The 20,422-nt window shown below is 43.7% G+C and overlaps 2 protein-coding genes across 16 annotated transcripts in view; one reads left to right on the top strand and one right to left on the bottom strand.

Annotated features, from left to right (window-relative positions):
* The window catches only part of HTR4 (5-hydroxytryptamine receptor 4), a 218,431-nt gene extending 202,407 nt beyond the window's left edge, over positions 1-16,024 (top strand). For both annotated transcript variants that reach the window (XM_061423961.1, XM_061423964.1), the window contains one exon: positions 9,030-16,024. In XM_061423961.1, coding sequence (XP_061279945.1) covers positions 9,030-9,114 — 85 coding nt within the window. In that variant the 3' untranslated portion in view covers positions 9,115-16,024. The remainder of the gene's footprint in view (positions 1-9,029) is intronic.
* Positions 16,025-18,592: 2,568 nt separating this feature from the next.
* The window catches only part of FBXO38 (F-box protein 38), a 65,067-nt gene continuing 63,237 nt past the window's right edge, over positions 18,593-20,422 (bottom strand). For all 14 annotated transcript variants that reach the window (XM_061423937.1, XM_061423943.1, XM_061423944.1 and 11 more), the window contains 2 exons: positions 20,150-20,263; positions 18,593-19,456 (listed from right to left, as the gene is read on the bottom strand). In XM_061423937.1, coding sequence (XP_061279921.1) covers positions 19,278-19,456; positions 20,150-20,263 — 293 coding nt within the window. In that variant the 3' untranslated portion in view covers positions 18,593-19,277. The remainder of the gene's footprint in view (positions 19,457-20,149; positions 20,264-20,422) is intronic.

Below are 20,422 nucleotides of genomic sequence, written 5' to 3'. Positions count from 1 at the left end.
ACAGACTGTAAACCCATTTATCCTTCCTGAAGAAAAACAGGGAGATTTATTGAAAAGAGATGTCTCATGGGTCCCCAGAATAGCAAACTCACTGGCCTTCCTGGTGACAAATAAGGAACATGGGTGCTTTTAAGGATTAAGTTCCTCTTTCCACCTCTCTGAGACCATAATCTATTTCTATTTTTCACTGAATATCAGCTTTATTCTTTTCTCTTTCTAGATCACCTTTCTTTGCTTCTATGAACACATGAGTCAAACCTGGCTCCCCTAGGCAGCCCTTCCCATTCTCAGTTCAAGCACTAAGACCATGATATATCCACGTTCCCCAGTCACATATTTCCTGGAGATAGAAGCAGAGTTAACTTTGGATTCTGCTATGACCTGGAGGTGGACTTTCCTATAGCTCAGATGGTAAAGAATCTGTCTGCAATGCAGGAGACCTAGGTTCGATCCCTGGGTCAGGAACGTCCCCTGAAAAGGAAATGGCAAGACTAACACATGACCAAGAGGTAGAGCCTCCTGACTAACACATGGCTAGGAGGTAGAGCCTCCTGCAGGGGTGGGGACTGGTCCTTAGATTATGGAAGAAATGGCTGGAGACCACGGCCACAGCTCTGTACTGTGGTAAAGAAGCACGTGTAAGAAACCATGAGCCTGTGATAGCATGGGGTGGGGAGACCAAGAGAGGAACACAGTTAAAGGAAACATTTCCTGTTTTGGAGTAGTTATAAATTCCTGTGTAAAAACAAACAGCTGAATTATAGGTGTGGACTTTAATCCCGGCTCCACTGATAATCAAAGAGAGGACCTGAGGCCAGGGTCCCTTAGCAAGAATATCTGTGTTCTAATTACAGAAATAAGCTAGTGCAGAGGGGAACAACCAGGGAGCCAAGGGAGAATAGGAACCCTGGTCTATGAGGAATCCTGAAGGACTTGGAGGTGCTTCTCCTAGAGAAGAAAAGTCTCAGCACAGGTGATTGAGAGCTCCATCATTAATGACATTGGAATCCCATTAGGTTTGCAGGCTAAATTCAGACCAGATACTCTTCTCAATCGGTGGGACCAGTGAGGGTGTCCTGCTCCCCGCTCTCTACAATGTCCTTCTCTCTCCTCCCACTTACTGCTCCTACGTGTTCTTATGACCTGTCTTATCTCTTCCTGAGGAACGAGCCTGCACACTGGTCTCAGTGTCCCCATTGTCCCAGGTATTTCCCGCAGTGCAGCCTGTATTCATTTCATTCTCCTTTACCACAAGATTCAGCCCAACTTCCTTACCCCCAGTCATGGAGCCTCAACTTCCTCTAAGCCTCATCTCCCAGCAACCTCATCCCTACCATGTAGGATGCTTTTAGAACAATCAGCATTCCACAAACTAAGGATGCCACTCTAAGCTCTTTCCTGCCTCCGCCCTTCACCTAGCCCATGCCAAACCTTGAAAGCCCTCATCGTGCCCATGTCCAGTGCACCACCAGTCCTGTGAGCCCTACCTTCAAGGCAGAACCTGAATCTGACTACTTCCCAACACCTCCACTGCTACCATCCCAAATCTCTGATCACTGATATCTCATCCAACCATCTCATCCTCTGTCGTCCCCTTCTCCTCCTGCCTTTAGTCTTTCCCTGCATTAGGGTCTTTTCAAATGAGTCAGTTCTTCCCATCAAGTAGCCAAAGTATTGGAGTTTCAGCTTCAGCATCAGTCCTTCCAATGAATATTCAGGACTGATTTCCTTTAGGATTGACTGGTTGGATCTCCTTTCAGTCCAAGGGACTCTTAAAAGTCTTCTCCAACACCACAGTTCAAAAGCATCAATTCTTTATAGGCGCTTAGCTTTCTTTATGGAGAAGGCAATGGCACCCCACTCCAGTACTCTTGCCTGGAAAATCCCAAACATTTTAAATGAACTATACCACAATAAAAATTAAGAAATAGACTAAAAATAAAGAGTGCCAGTCCACACTGCCTACTCCCCCAACATAAGCATAACAACGATGTTAAACTGAAGTCAGCATGTTGCTGTGCTCAGTTGTTCAGTCGTGTCAGACTCTGACATGTTACCCTAACATGTTACTCTAACAGCCCATGTTACCCCATGGGCTGTAACATGCCAGGTGCCTCTGTCCATGGAATTTTCCAGGCAAAAAAAAACTGGAGTGAGCTGCCATTTTCTACTCCAGGGGATCTTCCTGACCCTGGGATAAAACCTGTGTCTCCTGCATTGGCAGGTGGATTCTTTATCACCCGGGAAGCCCCTAAAATCAGCATGTGCATGTGTGCAAAGTTGCTTCAGTGTATACCATCTTACAAAAAAGAAAAGAAAGAAAATCACCTGTAACAGGCAAAATAGTGTCCGAAGAGGTTCACATCCTAATCCTCAAAACCGATGAATCTATTACCTTAGATGGCTAAGGGACTTTGTGGATGTGATTAAGCTATGGTATCACTACCATAGTAGAGATTTTCCTGGATTATCTGGATGGGCCCTCTGTAATCATAAGCATCCTTATAAGGATCAGGGTCGGAGGAAGAGATGTGATGGTGGAAGCAGAGTTCAGAGCAGTGAGGCCACGGACCAGGGGATGAGGGCAGCCTCTAGATGCTGGAGAAGGTGAGGAATGGTGTTCTCTCCTGGGGTCTCCAGAAAGAGTGCAGCTCTACCCAGAACCTTGACTTTAGCCCACTGATTTCCATTTTGAACTTCTGACTTCCAGAACTGGAAGATAATAAATTAGCATTCTTTTGAGCCAGTAGGTTTATAGTAATTTATTATAGAATCAATGGGAAGCTGAGATAACTCCTGATTTGCCTCTGGCCCCCTCTGCAAGCCCACCTCTTCCCACTCTACACATCACAGCTAGAATAGTCTTCCAAATCATAAAGTCCTCATGAGCCCACTCTCGGTCCCTTGGCCAGCTTCCCACTGCTCTGAGGATGAGCAAAACGGCCTTTGGCAAGGTGAGCCTTGGGCCTTCACCCTCCTGCTAGACTGCTGAGCACCCTGTTCTGCGGTCACACCTGCCTCAGGACTGTGGTCCTCTACTCTTGCTGGCCCTTAGCCAACATCTTCCTCCTCTTTGCCTGTTTAACCCTTACCCATCTTTCAGCTCTCATCTCCCTCACCTCCTCAGTCATGCTACCCTGACACACTCACCTCGGCCCCATCCCCTATGACATGTTCTCACGGCACCACCAAGTACCTCTCATCCCTAACTCTTCTCAGGCTGGCCATTTTCCATCTCGCTGTGGGTCTCCCACACTGCCCTGCGAGCTCCTTGCGGTCAGGGACTGTAGCTTTTCCTCACTGCCCTGTTACCTTCAGGGCATGACACAGTGGTAAGCACTCACAATGTGTTTTTAAACAAATAAGTGGCCGAATGAATAAATACCTAAGAACTTTAAAATCTCATATTCCCCTGAACATCAAACAAGCACCCAGTATGAGATCTTTGTTTCCAGGTGATGGTGCTCTGGCTTCCATGAAACTTTGCCTTAGGGTTGAATCTCTTTAAACTCATGCACCTTGCATTTTTAATTAAATCATCTTCTCCCAAGTGCCCCCATGTGAGCACTGCCATGAGGGGGAGGGCCGCATGTGTAATAAAGTCTAATCATTTCCTTATAATACTAAGTTGGGCAGGCAGAGGGGGCTATTATCATGCAACTAATTATTGCATCCAGGCTGCTCTAAGTGCGATGCTAATTGCTCAGTGAATAAATTGTAGACTCAGGTAATTACCAAAACTAATGTAGCTTCAGTCATGTTTGAGTAAATTAATGCAGAGAGGGAAAGCAATCCAGCTTGAAGGGAGCTGCCTCCTGCCTTCCTGTTGCTTGGGAGACAGCAGTCGAGTTTTTTCATCTGGACTCAGAGCTGTCCAGGTACACTCACACATATGGGGTCTGCTCTCCACAACTCAGCTGCAAGATTGCAGCTCTTACATCAAACATATCTTACACCAAACTGAGCCGGAGACTTTTGTCACTCAGAACAACCTCTCTCTGGGGCTGTTTCTTTATCTGTAAATCCATCTTGAAGGTTTCCTTCAGCCCTATGATCAGTGACTAAGTGAACAAATATTTGATTAATTATTAAAGAATGGATTTCTGCAAATCAGCCATCAATTACTGGGTTCAGGTCTTACTTCTATCATCAAATAGCAACAGTTCTCATAAACACTTATGGAGTGCTTACCAGCTGACTGGCACTGTTCTAATAAGCATTTTATGTGTGTTATTTCACTGAATGCCCACAGTGACTCAGAACATTTTGAGTAAATCACAGAGCTAGTCAGTGCTAGAGGTAGGATTAAACTTAGGCATTCTGACTCAAAAGCCTATATTCCTAACTGCCTCATACATAACTACTTCTCTAACCCTAGGAGTGTCATATTTTTTGCACCTTGGTTTCCTTACCAGTGAAGATTTCTGCACCCACTACATGTCCAGCCTTTTGCGAAGGTCTTTACAGTTGTTGATTTTATCACAACAAAGCTGTGAGGTAGGTAGATCTAAGCTACTTGATCAGGTAACACACCTAGTAAATGGGAGAGTCGGGGTCTGAATGCTGTTTGGCAGCATCGTGTGCTTTCATGCACCCTCGTTAGAGAAATGCTGCCCAAAGCCAGTCACTGTCACCACATCAGGCGGACCTGAACTCACAAAGCAGTATGAATTCATAAGATAACTTACCATACCATCCCAAATCTGCTCAGGTTACTTATTTACTATCAAAGTGAAAATACCAAATTGAAAAGAGGTCTCATGAGATTTGGAGAAACCTCTGCACGTCAGACAACCATGTAAGACACACCGCCCTCTGCTAGAGTCCTACTGAGGATACCTCAGACTGGCCTCTCCTTCCTGGGTGTATCACCCACGATGGTGACAGGACCATCCAAATGTTCTAACAGGAAACACGCCCATGTATAATAGGAGCTTTTGCCTTTCCACGGAACTCTGGAGCCTCCACTTGTTATTCCTAAACAACTCACTCATTAGCACACGAGAAACAGATACTCAGGAGAGACATGTTAAAGGCTGCTGTGGAGGTGTGCCCGATTCCATGGCAGCATATCTTTTTATATAAATACGAAAAGATGCCTCAAGCAGGACACCCTCTTCATGTGGACTTGATTGATTGCCAATGAGCAAGGCTATTGGCCATGAAAAGGGCAAAGGTTTGGGAATGTGTTTTGAGGTTAAGAGTGTGGGTGTCATGGACACTGTGGCCTTAAATAAATTGCTTGACTTCTCTGAGTCTTAGTTTTCTCATCTGTAAAATATGTTCTAGTATAGTTTCTACTTGGGTTCCAAAGCCACTGTGGATGATGACTGCACCCACAAAATTAAGAGACCCTTGCTCCTTGGAAGGAAAGCTATGACAAACCTAGATAGTGTTTTATAAAGCAGAGACATCATTTTGCCAATAAAGGTCTGAATAGTCAAAGCTATGATTTTTCCAGTTGTCATGTATACATGTGAGAGTTAGACGATAATGAAGGCTGAGTGCCAAAGAATTGATGCTTTCAAACTGCAGTGCTGGAGAAGATTCTTGAGGGTCCCTTGGACAGCAGGGAGATCAAACCTGTCAGTCCTAAAGGAAATCAACCCTGAATATTCATTGGAAGGACTGATGCTGAAGCTCCAATACTTTGGCCACCTGATGCGAGGAGCCAACTCATTGAAAAAGACCCTGCGGCTGGGAAAGATTGAAGGCAGGAGGAGAAGGGGACGACAAAGGATGAGATGGTTGGATAGCATCACCGACTCAGTGGATGTGAATTTGAGCGAAAAGGTGGGCATCTGACTGTGATCCTGGTCAGGCTCTGCCACTCACTTACCACAATGCTCATTACTCACTCGGATGCACAAAGTTTCACTTTTTTCTCCATATAATGTTTGTCTTATTGCCTACCTTGCCTGGCCTGAAAAGCTACTTATGAGGTCATGGGTGGGAAAATCAATTAGTGCTGCTTTGGTGCCCATGCTTGCCAAATGAGAGCTTGTGTTTCTGATAAGGGAGAAAGAACAAGATCTGGGAGCCTTCAATATCTTGAGTTCTTTTAAGTTTTGCCTGTAAAGGAAATAAAGGAGGAAAATATTTTTAAGCCTAAATTATATATGCTGTGCATATATAATTATTGTCATTATTATATACTCACATCTAAATGAGATATTGAGGGAAAGAAGTAAATAGAATAATTTAGCTTCAATATTTTGAGATTTTGTTTTGTGTCAGACTCTGTGCTCCTGTTTTTCATGCATGATGTAATTTGGTCCATACACCAGGACTGTGAGGTGTCTCTGTCACTCTGTCACACTGGAGGAAAATGAGGCATAGTGACATTGAACAACTTGCTAAATATCACAAAGCTGGTAAGTGGTAGAGCCTGGTTTGGGAAAAGGTCTGCTAACTCAAGTCACAGTTTTTATCACTGTGCTGCATAACACAGCCTGTAGTTGGTGAGACAAGGCCAGGGAAACACCAGCACACATACAGAGTCTGAGAACAGTTGTAGAGGCTGGATCTTCTTGTAGAATTAAGTATAATAGCAAACTACTCTCTCACTCAGATTATTGCTGTAACCCCCTGAATCCCTGTGCTCATGGTCAACTCCATTCCATCTATACTCTCCATAAAGCAACCAGAGAGAGCCAGCTAAGAAGTCATTCAGATTATGTCAGGGGACTGCTCAAACCTCTCACATGTAGTAAAAGTCAAAGCTTTGCAGGAATCTGCAAGCCCTGGCCCTCCCACCTCCACTCTGGCCCCAGCTACCTCACTGACCTCAACTCTCAACTCCTTCCACTCTTCCCCTCACTCTTTCTGCCTTGGTACCCAGCATTTTTGCTTTTCTTCAGACCTTCCAGACAGAATCTAACCTCAGGACCTTTGAACCTGCTGTTCTCTCTACCTGGAATGTTTTTCTCCCTGATATGCACCTGTCTCCATTCTTCATTATATTTCATAGAATTTAGTCAGAAGACAGAAACCACACCAGCTATTTAAACAATATTTTAATAGGTAGCAACTGTAAGAAGCAACTGCTCCCTCTAGGGCTGAGAGAACAAAAGGAGTAACCACCTCCCCCCCTCCCCCCCCCCCAAAAAAAAACACGTAGAAACTTATATCCCACAGAGCAGAAACTTGGACCTCTGAGGAAAAGGAGGTGCTATCTCTGAGGGGCTGTTATGAAGCTGGTTATGTAAGAGTTGGAAAGACTAAACAAGACTTTCCGCTGCTGCTACAAGGCAGCGCTGCTGCTGAGGAAGCATGGGTGGGTGATGCTCACGAGAAGCAGGAGTGGGTAGGAAGCTCACAGGAGGAGTGAGGCTCTTCTCTTCCATCCAGGCCTCCAGCCCTCTGCTGGAGGAGCATGGGAGGAGCCAGCTCACAAGCCAGCATTTGATTTGCAGAACCACAAAGCCAAGCTTAGAAGAGTGGTGTTGAGGCAGAGAGATTAGGACTCTATAGCTGGAATGCTGACCACCCTAAAGCCTTTACTCACATATCTCACTGGGACCTGTCCTGGCCACCCTCATGAAGACTGTGTGGTCCAACCCTCTCTATAACTCTTTCCACTTCGTTTTTCTCCTCAGCACTCACCTAGCAGGTGCTTGTGGCTCTTCAGGTCACAGCTCTGCTGCTCACCTCTCCGTTAGCACCATCTGCAGTGACAGTTCTGTCACCGAGCAGACTCATGCCCTTCATGTTGTGTTCCTCAGCTAACACCTGCTTCTGTCCAGCTAGGAGGACATTTTACTCTAGATCAGGGCACCATGGACATTTTGGGCCAGTTAATTCTTTGTTGTGGGAGTAGATTCTGTGCACCGAACAATATTTAGCAGCATTTTTGATCTCTACCCACTAGATACCATTAGCATCACCCCTGCCATGACAAGCAAAAGTGCCTCCAGGTTGTTTCTGTTGAGACTCAATATTCTAAATTTATAGCTGGTCCATGACTTGTGTGTGAACCAGTTAAGCACATGGGTGCTGGCATCAAATAGACCAGGTCTGATAGGTTATATCTTCACATATTACTTGTACTCCTTTGGGCAAGTCACTGAGGCTATGTGTAATTTGGCTTAAATGAAAAATAGAGATAATCTTATTTCATGGGGTTGTTGTGCAGATTATATAGAGTGGAGAGAGTTTAGTACGGTACCTGCTGTATACCAACCAGTCAACACAAGTCAACAATAAATTAATATAATTCAAAGGAAAGCATCAGTATAAATCTTGAGAAACCACCACCAAGTTGGTTGTCAACATATGATGCCAAGTAACTTGTGTGTGTTTATTGAATGGACTTGACACTGGCTGTGAGAATGAGAGGTAATAGTCCTTCTAAACTGTAGAAATGTCAAAAAGAATCACTGCCAGATGCTGTAAACTGGATTACTGATGACAAGACCCACTTGTGATTGAGACTGATTTAAATGCAATTAACATATTGAGTGCAAGTGTGTGATACTGCAGAAAAATAATAAACACTTGTAAAATAGTAAAGTTCACTCTGATGCTTGGAGTCAACTTGCTGTTGGATCCATCTAATTGAGTTACTGTCCCCAATGTCACCAGAAGAAATCCAACTAAAAAGTATAGCTACATTGTCTTTCAGGCTCTGAGTGGTTTATGAATCTCAGTTCAGAACTTGGGTATTGCTGAACCCAGAACCACCCCTGCTAAGCTATTTATAATAGACACTGCTTGAAGTGGCACATAGGGTCCATTTTGATGAGTAACACGAGAACTCCAGGTTTTGTTGCAGGGAAAGAAATCTGAGTACCAATGCCAGTTCTACCCTCACTCTATATAACCCTGGATCTGTCCTTTCCTCTGGGACTTCAGTTAAAAGGAGCAGTTCAGATGCTCTTCCCTCTTGCTGAAGTGCCAGCCCTTGCCCAGCCCTCGCCAAGCTCTCAGAAGCGTGCAGGGAAAGGACATCAAGAGTGATGGGAATGCTCTCTTTGGTACACTTGAAGAATGCCTGTCAGATTCTCAAGCCTTCTTTTTTTCCTCCTTAGGTACACAGTTCTGCACAGTGGACACCAGGAACTCGAGAAACTGCCCATACACAATGACCCGGAATCCCTGGAATCATGCTTCTGATTGAGGACATGGCTCACAACTAAGCCATTCATTCCCATTCATGTCTGCATGAACAGGACACCCTGGCATTTCTCCTGATCCTCATCACCACCTGTGAGGCATGGGGCCATGGGGCCGAGGGCCCAGGGAAGGCATGTGGGTGACCGGGTTGGATGGGACCCAAGGGCCGAGCATGGAGGACCTCAGAGCTGAGAAGAGGCTTCAGGTGCCATCAGATGCAGGCTCCCAGCCAACACAGAAGCGGCGTCCTCCATTGCATCCTGGAGGCTGGTCAGGCTCTGCTTGTAAACCTCCAGGGACAGGAGCTCACTCCTTCCTAACACAGCTCCTTCTATTGTGGAGAAGATTTAGTTATAAGGAAGCTCTTTCCTTTGTTGGGACACAAATTTGTCTCTGTTGTAGCTTGCATCTGGGACCAAGCAATTGGCCCCCTTCTTCCACTGAGAGCTCTTAAATATTGGAAGACCATGATCTGCCACCTTTTAAAGTCTTCTCTCTGAACTCAACAATTCCATTCTGGCCATCTTCTTCTGGATGTGCATTGGTGGGTGAATTAATCAAGGCTCTCACAAAGAAAGTAGGTTGATGTCGGTGCCAAGATGTCTGTCCAGAAGCACTGAATTTTCTTAAGTGAAGCATCAGTGTTTATTGGTTCATAGACATGAACATTTTTCTTTCTTATTTTTTTTTTTCCCTTGGGGATACACTTTGGAAACTGTGCTTAGGTTTTGGTTTGGATCCATTGTCAAAAGGCCTCTTTACAGCTGGTCTGATGTGTGTATGTATATGTGTGTGTGTTTAAAGATATTTTCTCATTGGCAGACTTGCTGTGAAGTCATTGGAAATAAATCTTGATTCACTCCCCTTCCATGACAGTGGGAAAAGGACTTACACCTTTACCAAGAATGTTGACTGAGAATTGTCCTACAATTTGGATTTTGGGAGGGAAACTCAGTTGCTCCTATAAGCCCCTCTTAGGGGCTTACTTTCTTGGGAAACTTCATTGGCCTCCTTCCCGTGAAGTTCCTGGGATACCATTTTCTACATCTTTTTAGGTATCCTATTTCCTCCAAGCTCCTAAGGAGATGCTTCCCTGATGTCAAAGCCAACACCAAACGACTTTACGTTGGGCTGAATTATCCCCTCAGCTGGAGGCTCTGTGGTTTTTCAGTTGCTTCTCTTTTGGTTGCTGATAAAAACCCCACTGAGAGTGTTCATTGCTGGTCCTTATGGGGATGCCTAGGGAAGGGGCAACGTGGCGGGTAGTTGGGAGTGTATAGAATGCGAACTACAAGATAAAGAAGCACCAGAAGTTCCTAACCTCACCAGTTCTCCTTGCCCTTTTACTTGTCTGTTGTCCCCACTTTCCTTCCTAAGTGATCCCAGAAGCCACAGTTGCCTCCTTATCAGCCGTTTCATCCACAAGGGAAGGACCCATCAGATTGGGGGAGGGTGGTCAGATGCAACATAAGACCTGGGTGAACTACACCCTGGTTTTAGCACCCAAAGCCCCACATTCTAGGAAACTTTTCAATCTCACATAAACTAGGCTGAACGGTCACCCCGTTGATGGGAACCTCCCTGTGCTGAGGGTTAATATGCTTCCTCAGAATTGCACGTCCTTTATTTTCACTTTTTCATGGAAAAGGCAGAAATAAGTGAATTTGGGAGTCCAGACTTTTCCACATGCTATCTAAATGTGGTCTTTGTTCTCCTCAAAGGATAAAGGACTTCTTAGGAAAAGACTAAGACAATCCTAGCTTTGAGGCAGCTGGTACACTTTAATGCCTCCCAAAGTAAATAATTTCTACTATATAATACATATGTGATACATGCATACACAAATACAGTAGGATTTTTTCCCTATGAAATGTTTCTTTTCCCAGGAGCATAGCAAGCATATCTGCTTATGCAAAATATTATTTCTCAGTGGTGGTCTCCCATATTAAGTGGCAACTTGAACTCATCAGGGATCCAAAGATTACAACATAGATGGGAAAATGAGACCCTACCATGTCACGGGTCCATATCTTCTGGACTCTCTGGATATGCTTATGTGGGCCAGCCCATGAGTCGGGTCTGTAGAGGTCACATGCACCCCGGGTCAGGGAAAGAACAGTAACTGCAGGAACAGGAGCCCTTGCCATTGTCAGGAAGATGGTCCTTTTTGCAGAGAGAGTCTCACAAGCATCTTTTGCTGTCTCTTTGGAGGAGGGCTGGGATGATGTGGGTGATACACCAAATGCTCACATTGGAGCCTCACAAAACAGAGGCACACTTGCTCTATCTGGACAGCTGCTGGCATGGTATTACTTAAATCTCTGGCTTCTGGGAATCTAGGTAATATGGCATGTGTGTGGAAGAGTCAGAAGGAGAAGAACTGGAGCTTTTCAAGGAAGAGGTATTTTGCTGTCTTCTCTGAGGTCATCCTTATCCAGAAAGCCTGCAACATCATTAAGGGATGCTCCCAGGGAGGAGGGCACACGACCCCAGCCACATCTGCCAGATTAGCCTTGACAGCCAGACCGCCCCATGCTTGGGATAAAGGGGGTTCACCTGTGCTGCTCTGCACCTTGACTCTCCAGCCCACAGGGCTGTCCAGGTAGAGGCCCTGACACTCCCCATCCAGCTTATGATCAGCAGCTAGGAAGTAAAAATGATAAAACGCCAACTTCAGTTAACACTCAAGTATGTGTCTGCAAAAAAATCCTTTCTGAGACTTCACCTTTCATCTCACCGTTTCCTCTTCATGCTGCTAACTTGCTCTGTGCTGTAGCAAATTGCTGTCTAGCTGGGGGTTGGGGGGTGGGCATGGGGTGGATGAGGGAGGGAAAGGGGGTGGGCTGCTGGGGAGTGGCTATAACTAAATTCCTTCATTATTGTCTTCAAGTAAGAAACAAAATAATGTCTTTTTGGTGCCTTGTTGTCTATCCGTTTTTCTCTTTGGTGTTCTATCTCTCTTTGAGATGTTTGCTTTGATCAATATTGCTTTTCTCTTTTTCTGTATGACTCTGGTTTCCTCTGGTTAAAATCCTTACTGTAATAGCTGGTCTAGAGTGGGGGGAAAAAGACTACTGCATTTACTTCTTCTAGCCATAACATGCAATCTCTTCTCCATTCAATCTAGAAAACTGAGGCCGAATATTTGATTTGAATGTAAACAAATCAGGGATGGATGTGAAGGCTCGAGTTTGAGACACCGTGTCACTTGGGGCCTTCCTTAACCAGCGCTTGCCTCACATATCTCATTTACAAAATGCAGAAAGTCTCTGAGCTGGTAGGATTGTTGAGTGTTCTAACATGTGTCACCCAAGGATTTTTACCAAACATGTGTCCTGCCTGTAATTTATTTAATATTTTTATTTAAGTCAATTCAAGTTTTTTACATAGATTTATTTTAGAAAGAAACATTCTGTCAGTACCCCAAATAGAAAACCAGTATTGCCATAAATAGAAAGCAGCCATAGAGAGAAATAAATGAAAACAAAACAAGGTTATTAAGATTTAATAGAGCCTGCTCTCTGCTTCCCAGTTTGAAGGGGAAACAGTGAGTACCAGAGAGCTGTTAGGGCACCCGCCTCCCATGAGGTGTCTTTAAGCTAAGAAGAGTTGAAAGGGGTCTTACCCGAGAGGAGCTTCCAAACTTTGAGTTAATGTGGTTTCATGACAAGCTGCATTCCTACAGTTTGGCAACATGGAAGGGAAGTGAAACTGCTTATATTTTCTGCTTAACCATTATACTAGGTTCAGATTAGGTTTCTTCTTTCCATTTCTTTTTCAGCTCACCCCAGAACATGTCTTAGGTAATAATAAAATGATAATAATAATAATAATATAATGTATCAATAATACGAGAAGGAACATCTAATGAGCTCCTTTCTGCTAGGCACTGTGGTGAGTGCTTTACATGGATCATCTATAACCCTCATAAAGTCCTTACAAGATAAGTACCAGATTTTGCCCTGCTTTCTAGATGAGCACACCTCCACTGGGAGGTCTGGTGACTAGTCCACGGTGATAGACCTGGGAACTGTGGATTTGGAGTGGGAATGCTGGCAGTCAGTCTGACTCTAAACCCCACGGCCCTACATGTGTGTGACACAGTCCCTTGTTGGGACTGACTGACTTCACATCCCCATGTTGAGCCCTGTTCCAGGACAGAGCCGTGAGCAAGCCGAGGCTGGCCCCTGTCCTATGCTGCCTGAGAGTGTCCCTCCCTGTAGGCCTGGGGCCTGGATAGCAGCTAGGGACATGTCTATTCCAGAGTGAAACTCTGCCACGCACTTGCTGTATCTTCTGCTCCCATTCACTTTCTGAGCCTCAATTTCCATCTTTAAACATTGCAGGGATTCAGACTGAAGATTAATCAGAAGGAAAGACCTTTCCCTACTGATGTCTGTCTTCTCAGTATTCAACAGCCGGGAGTCACTGAATAACCAGCAATGGACCTTGGGGATCAGGTGTGTGAGCCAAAGAGATTAGTCTCTTGTTCCTGACCATCAGCAGGGGTGGCCCCACAGCGGGAGTGGCCCCAGTGGTAGGCAGTTTGACTTCCTCACGTTTCTAGCTGGAACCTGAAACACCACGCAGACAGGTTCCCATTCGTCCCGTTAGCTCAGCACCACAGGCCCTTTACAGCTTCTCTGCACTTTCACAGTGGGATCTCTGAGCCTCTCCCAGCAGCTTGGGGAAAGGGATTCATTTTCTAGAAAAGGAAGCAGACTTTGTCACGGAAATTGATTTGCCCAAGAACACAGCATAAGCATATAAATGGGGCAGAAATGGGGGCTGAAAATATGCCAGGTCACTCCATCCTAGCTCAGTGCTTTCTTCCTCCTCTTCTTAACATTTATTTCTAAATATGCAAATTATGTTTAAGACTACATAAATGATGGGTTGTACAGATAATGTATTTATGCATGCCATCCCCATCTAATAATAATAAAATAATAAAAATCTAGTAAGTAAAAATAATCAAATAATAAAGATACCACAAAATACCACTTGATACCAACTCAGTTCCACTCCCCTCCCAAGAAGTTACTGCCCTCCTCATCTGGCTTATATAATTTAAGAACATATTCTGTGTATTTATATGTGTCAAAATGTACATATACAAATGCATGGTTTTGGTTTGTTGTTATATATAAGATGATGCAGTGTATAACTGCAACTTACCTTTGCTAAGGTATAGCTTCATGTCACAGCAATACGTGATTCCTCATCTTTGAGTTGCTGTATCTCATACGATAGACATTGTCTAGTTTGCAGTGTTGTTTATGTTCTTACTGCATCTCACATCTGAGTGGGGCGTTTGAGGCCTGCATCAGAAAATCAGCAGCCTCTATTCTTCTGGGGCTGTGCTAACATATGAAGGTCAAGAAATTGCTTCAGGTTTAAGTGGCAGCAGGAACTCTGATAGGCATCTTCCCTGGGCGGGGGTGGAGGGTGGGGATGGGGCTGTCTCAGATGGGCCTCGCGTGGTCTCCTTCCCTTTGAGGAACTAAGCCACTTTGCTCAGTTGCATGGGCTTTAGAGTCAGATTGCTTCCATCACTTCTTAGCAGTCTGTTTGTAAGCAAGATATTAAACCTATTGAACATGTTTCCCCAGCAGTAAGTAGGGAACTAATGATCATACATATTTTAAAGTGTTGGTATAAGGATATATATGGTCAGCACTTGGTAAAACATTTTAAAAATGTTTTCATCATATTGTTATTGTTTAGTCGCTAAGTCGCATCAAACTCTTTTATGACCCCATGGACTGTAGCCTGCCAGGCTCCTCTGCCCGTGGGATTTTCGCAGACAAGAATACTGGAGTGGGTTACCACTTCCTCCTCCAGGGGATCTTTCCAACCCAGGGGTCAAACCTGTGTCTCCTGCATTGGCAGGTGGAGACACTGAATCACTAGGGATATCCTCTTGGTATCATTGCTTCTTCATAATGGCCTCACCAGTTCTATCTCTGCTTCTTATCATCCTGGGATCTGGTCTAAGGAACAGGTTATAGTATGATTAGGTTAAAAAAAAAAAAAAAGATAACCCTTTCACAATAAAGGGGATTATGGTGGAAGCATTACTTCCACTTGCATCACATTGTCCAGTTTACTGAAAGCTCTCACTGGACCTTCACATCTGCCGTGTGGCATGGGTGTTAGTCCTTTCTACACGAGGAAAGTGAAGCTCCAATCTAAGGGTTTTGACCAGCCACAGCACCCAGCAGTCATCTGATGGAGTCAGAATATGAGCCTGAGTTTTTTGATTCCAATATGAAGTTCCTGGAAGAACTGTGGCATCAGCTATTATTTGGAGATTGTTAGGACTCACACACCTGGCCTGATTCTCTAAAAGTGACATTAATTCAGTAATCCATCCATGAAAATTTTTTTTAAATAAATTTTATTTTTAAACTTTACAATATTGTATTGGTTTTGCCAAATATCGAAATGAATCCGCCACAGGTATACATGTGTTTCCCATCCTCAACCCTCCTCCCTCCTCCCTCCACATACCATCCCTCTGGGTCGTCCCAGTGCACCAGCCCCAAGCATCCAGTATCGTGCATCGAACCTGGACTGGCGACTCGTTCATGAAACATTTCTTAAGGTCTTTAAAATATCTGCCAGACACTGCACCAAGAGCTGGTTACACACAACTGAATGGATCAACAGGCAACTCTGCTATCGCAGGTAGGTACAGGCAAAGAACGTAGGGACTAAATCCTCCAGCCTGCAAACCGAGACTGGTTTTTACTGTTTAAAGTGATTGGAAAACAAGGTATTTTGTGACACTTTTGTGAAAATTATGTGAAATTCAGATTTGTTTCCAAAAATAAAGTTGTATTGTAACACAGCCATACCCGTTCCTTGAGGTTTCCTCTATGGCTGTTTTCACACAACAGCAAAACTGAGTGGTTGTCATATTGTTTGTCGTTCAGTTGCTAAGTTGTTTCTGACTCTTTGCAACCCCATGGATTGTAGCCTGCCAGGATCCTGTCCATGGGATTCTCCAGGCTAGAACACTGGAGTGGGTTGCCATTTCCTTCTCCAGGGGATCTTCCCAACCCAGGGATTGAACCCAGGTATCCTGCATTAGCAGGCTAGTTCTTTACCACTGAGCCACCAGAGTGGTTGTCATAGTTGAACCTAAAATATTTACTCTCTGGCCCTGAACAGAAAAAGTGTGCTGACAGCTGCTTTAGGGCAATCACTATCCAGCCTTTCATTCTACAGACAATTTGCCTTCGATGGTAGGCATCTTCCAAGTTTCATTTTTCAGTTGTTCCAGTCGGGATCTTTAATGATTTAAGCGCTCCCTGCTGTACGTCTGCTTGTTCTAAGAGTGGATCAGGTGAGACATTGAGACAACAGTAAACCAACAAAAGTTAAGAGAGCAGCGGCCTCTAGTGGCTTTAAATCTAAGCATTTTACTTCAGTTCAGTCCCTCAGTCGTGTCCAACTCTTTGTGACCCCATGGATTGCAGCACGCCAGGCTTCCCTGTCCATCACCAGCTTCCGGAGCTTACTCAAACTCATGTCCACTGAGTCGGTGATGCCATCCAACTGTCTCATCTTCTGTTGAACCCTTCTCCTCCCGCCTTCAGTCTTTCCTAGCATCAGGGTCTTCGCAAACGAAGTCAGTTCATTGCATCAGGTGGCCAGAATATTGGAGTTTCAGCTTCAGCATCAATCCTTCCAATGAATATTCAGGACTGATTTCCTTTAGGAAGGACTGGTTGGATCCTGCAGTCCAAGGCACTCTCAAGAGTCTTCTCCAACGCCACAGTTAAAAAGCATTAATTCTTCAGCACTCAGCTATTCTTTATACTCCAAATCTCACATCCATACATGACTACTGGAAAAACCAAAGCTTTGACTAGATGAATATTTGTTGGCAAAATAATGTCTCTGCTTTTTAATATGCTGTCTAGGTTGGTCGTAACTTTTCTTCCAAAGAGCAAGTGTCTTTTGAGCAAGTGTCTTTTAATTTCATGGTTTCAGTCACCATCTGCTGTGATTTTGGAGCCCCCCAAAATAAAGTCTGTCACTGTTTCCATTGTTTCCCCATCTATTTGCCATGAAGTGATGGGACCAGATGCCATGATCTTAAGTTTTCTGAATGTTGAGTTTTAAGCCAAAAGCATTACTTAGATTTGGTTATGTTTATGCTTCCCTGGTGGCTCTTGGGGCTTCCCTTGTGGCTCAGCTGGTCAAGAATCCACCCACAATGCGGGAGACCTGGGTTTGATTCCTGGGTTTGGAAGATCCCCTGGAGAAAGGAAAGGCTACCCATTCAGTATTCTGGCCTGGAAAATTCCATGGACTGTATAGACCATGGGGTTGCAAAGAGTCAAGACACGACTGAGCAACTTTCACTGGTTGCTTAGATAGTAAAAGAATTCGCCTACAATGTAGGAGACCTGGGTTCGATCCCTGGGTCAGGAAGATCCCCTAGAGAAGAGAATGGTACCCACTCCAGTATTCTTGCCTGGAGAAATTCCATGGACAGGAGCCTGGCGGGCTACAGTCAAGATGGTTGCAAAGAGTTGGAAATGCCTGAGAAACTAACATACACATACACATGTTATGGTCACAGTGAAAAAACAGGTTTAGATGAGTCTTGGCTGAGTTGGGGGCTCTGTATTACTTTGAAATCTTTAGAACGTCCTGTAATTTGTTTCCCACATTTTAGTGGTCACAGGTCTCACCTGGAGAGTGGAATACACTCTTAGAAGAGAGGTAGATGAGTTAAAAACAAGGTAATGAAGAGATGACTGAATGCCACACCATTCTTGTAATATAAATAGGCAAATTTAATTACAGTCTTGAGAAACTGATTTAACAGTGTTAGTAAATACTTGCCAACACCTTGTCTTTAAGTATTAATGATGAAGACAGAGGCAGCCTGGTAGGAATCAGACACTAGAATTCTTGTCCAGCTTGACCTTAATCCGCCCCTGACCATGGGAAGCCATTTTCCCTCTAGGCTTCAATTAATCCCCTGTAAATGAAGGGGTTGGACACTTAACACCTCATACAGACTGTAATTACGTATTCTATTTGGAAAGAGATTATAAAATACTCCCACAGACCTTCAGTTTATGTAGTTTGTTGCGGTTACTCAGCTAGAAACTGGCAAAGCCAGCACCCAAATGCAGGTGTTGCTCTAAAGCTTTTTTTGCCTTCATCCTGGACACTGTGATACTACTGCATTTATCACTGCTGTGTATCAGGTAAATTTCTCTCCTCAAGAAAGGATATTTCCCGAAGACAAGGCATCTGGGGAAATTCTGCTGCTCTGTGTTCTATCAAAAAGAGGTCTGTGAGTTCAACATTTTGCAGCCACAGAACTTTTAAAAAAGCGATCAGAAATTGGATTACACTAAAATGTTACTTAGACACAACTCTACACATTCCTTTGCTGTATAGTATTTGCTCCTCTTCTTTAAAATGAGCGATTCAGTTCCAAGGCAAGAAAAAAAGTTTTAATAAGCTTTTATTTTTATATTCAAGATAAAGCATATACACAACTGAATATGGAAATAAATAACTAGAAATGCTTTGGAAACTTTTCCATTTCCCCCTCAAACTCATGAGTCTTTTTTTAACTTCATTTTAAGAAATACGGCAACTATAATACCAAGAGAAAAAAGAACCACAACTTTGTACAGAAACATATAGCCGCCTCTGACTATAAGGTTTAGCTGGAGTTTTAATAAACACAAAAGAGCACAAGACAAAAAGACTCTTCAACAGATTTACTCAAACAGCTTTGCTCGAGAAGAAAAAGGCACAGATTTAAGGGGATGACAGTGATTATTAAGAATATAGTAAATGGGGGCTCAGCCAAAAAGTGATACTTTATGAACTAAGTCTGGAAAAATGAACAAAATGAACTCTTTCCAATTACCTGCCTTCATTAAAATGAACTTTTAAATTAAATTGTATAAACATATGATATAAAGCTGGTACTTAGGAAGTATCTTTGTATATCTCCTCTATGTACAAATCTTTGTATACAACTTCAATGTTCCTGATACATTTTCTATACACCAAAATGAGCCCAGGCCTCCCAATTGAACACCCCCAAGTCTCTGTGGGGCTTGTTGGCAGCTGGACGGCCCCAGCAGCACTCCCAGGCCAGCTAGAGAGAAGAGGGCCAGTTAAATGTAGTCATCTTCAACAGGCTCTCCATTGACGTCACAATAGTGGATAAAGATCGCCACTACTCGCTGAAACACACCCTTCTTCATCTGACGCATCTCTGAAATTTCCTCTCCTATTGTTTCCATACAGATGTCTGCAGACAGCTGCCCTTTCCTTCGAGGAGCATAGATGGTGCCTTGGAAAGTAGAAAGCAAAGGGGAAACAAGATTATCAAAATCATTTGGGAAGCTACTCTGATTAAGCTGGTCCATGAGATATGCCTGTATACTCTCATGCAGCGTACTGATGTATGTTTAGCTCATGGAATAGGTTCCCATCAGTGTGGTTATAATACTATTTTTGATGCCAAAAACAGTGCATATGGTTAAAGGCCCAAGGAGAAAATGCACCAGAGACGTAAAATATGTACATAAACTAAATATGTACATTTAGTTTATGAAATCTATTTCCTCCAAAATCTACACCTAAACTGTTAAGTTCCCACAAGCTACCCAACAAGCAGCAGCTCATAATTAGCAGAATAATTAGTATAAGTGGAACAATTTTGAAACAATATAATTGACCAATTCTTTAATAAAAGAGTAACAAGATCATCAACATTTAGGTTAAAAAAAAAAAACAAAAAAACTAGGCAGGAAAATCTGTCTGAAGGGCTCCTTCCTACACATCCCTAGTTAAGTCAATGATTCCCTATTGTACACATTTAGAGCTATTCTGTTTTTTGAGCAAGGGGAGAACCAAATAATAATAAAAAGCAAAAACATTCATATGGGAAGTGATTAAAAGCTGCACTGCTTATAACGCAAACAAAATACTCAGGATCTAACTCTCAAACTAGAGAATAAAAATCAAGTCAGGTCATAATTACTTTCTTCATCATCCTCAAAATCGTATCTGGCAAAGCTGTTAGGTTCTGCTGCCCGTAGTGATCTCAACCAAGGGAAGTCTGAAATCATGGAATACGGTGCTCCATCCACAACACCTAGAAGAAGACAGATCAACAGTGCTACTGGTGGGGAAGTAAGGATAGGGCCAAATGCTGTGCATTTCGAAAGCAGCACCAGAGCTATGGATTCCAATTCTAGCTCTGCTACTACTTGGTCATGTGATTTTGATCATCCTTGGCTTTCATTAAGCCTCA

The sequence above is a fragment of the Bos javanicus genome, chromosome 7, assembly GCF_032452875.1.
Source record: "Bos javanicus breed banteng chromosome 7, ARS-OSU_banteng_1.0, whole genome shotgun sequence".
NCBI classification, from domain to species: Eukaryota; Metazoa; Chordata; class Mammalia; order Artiodactyla; family Bovidae; genus Bos; species Bos javanicus.
Note: the sequence above shows the minus strand (reverse complement) of the source record. Positions and strands in the feature narration are given on the sequence as shown.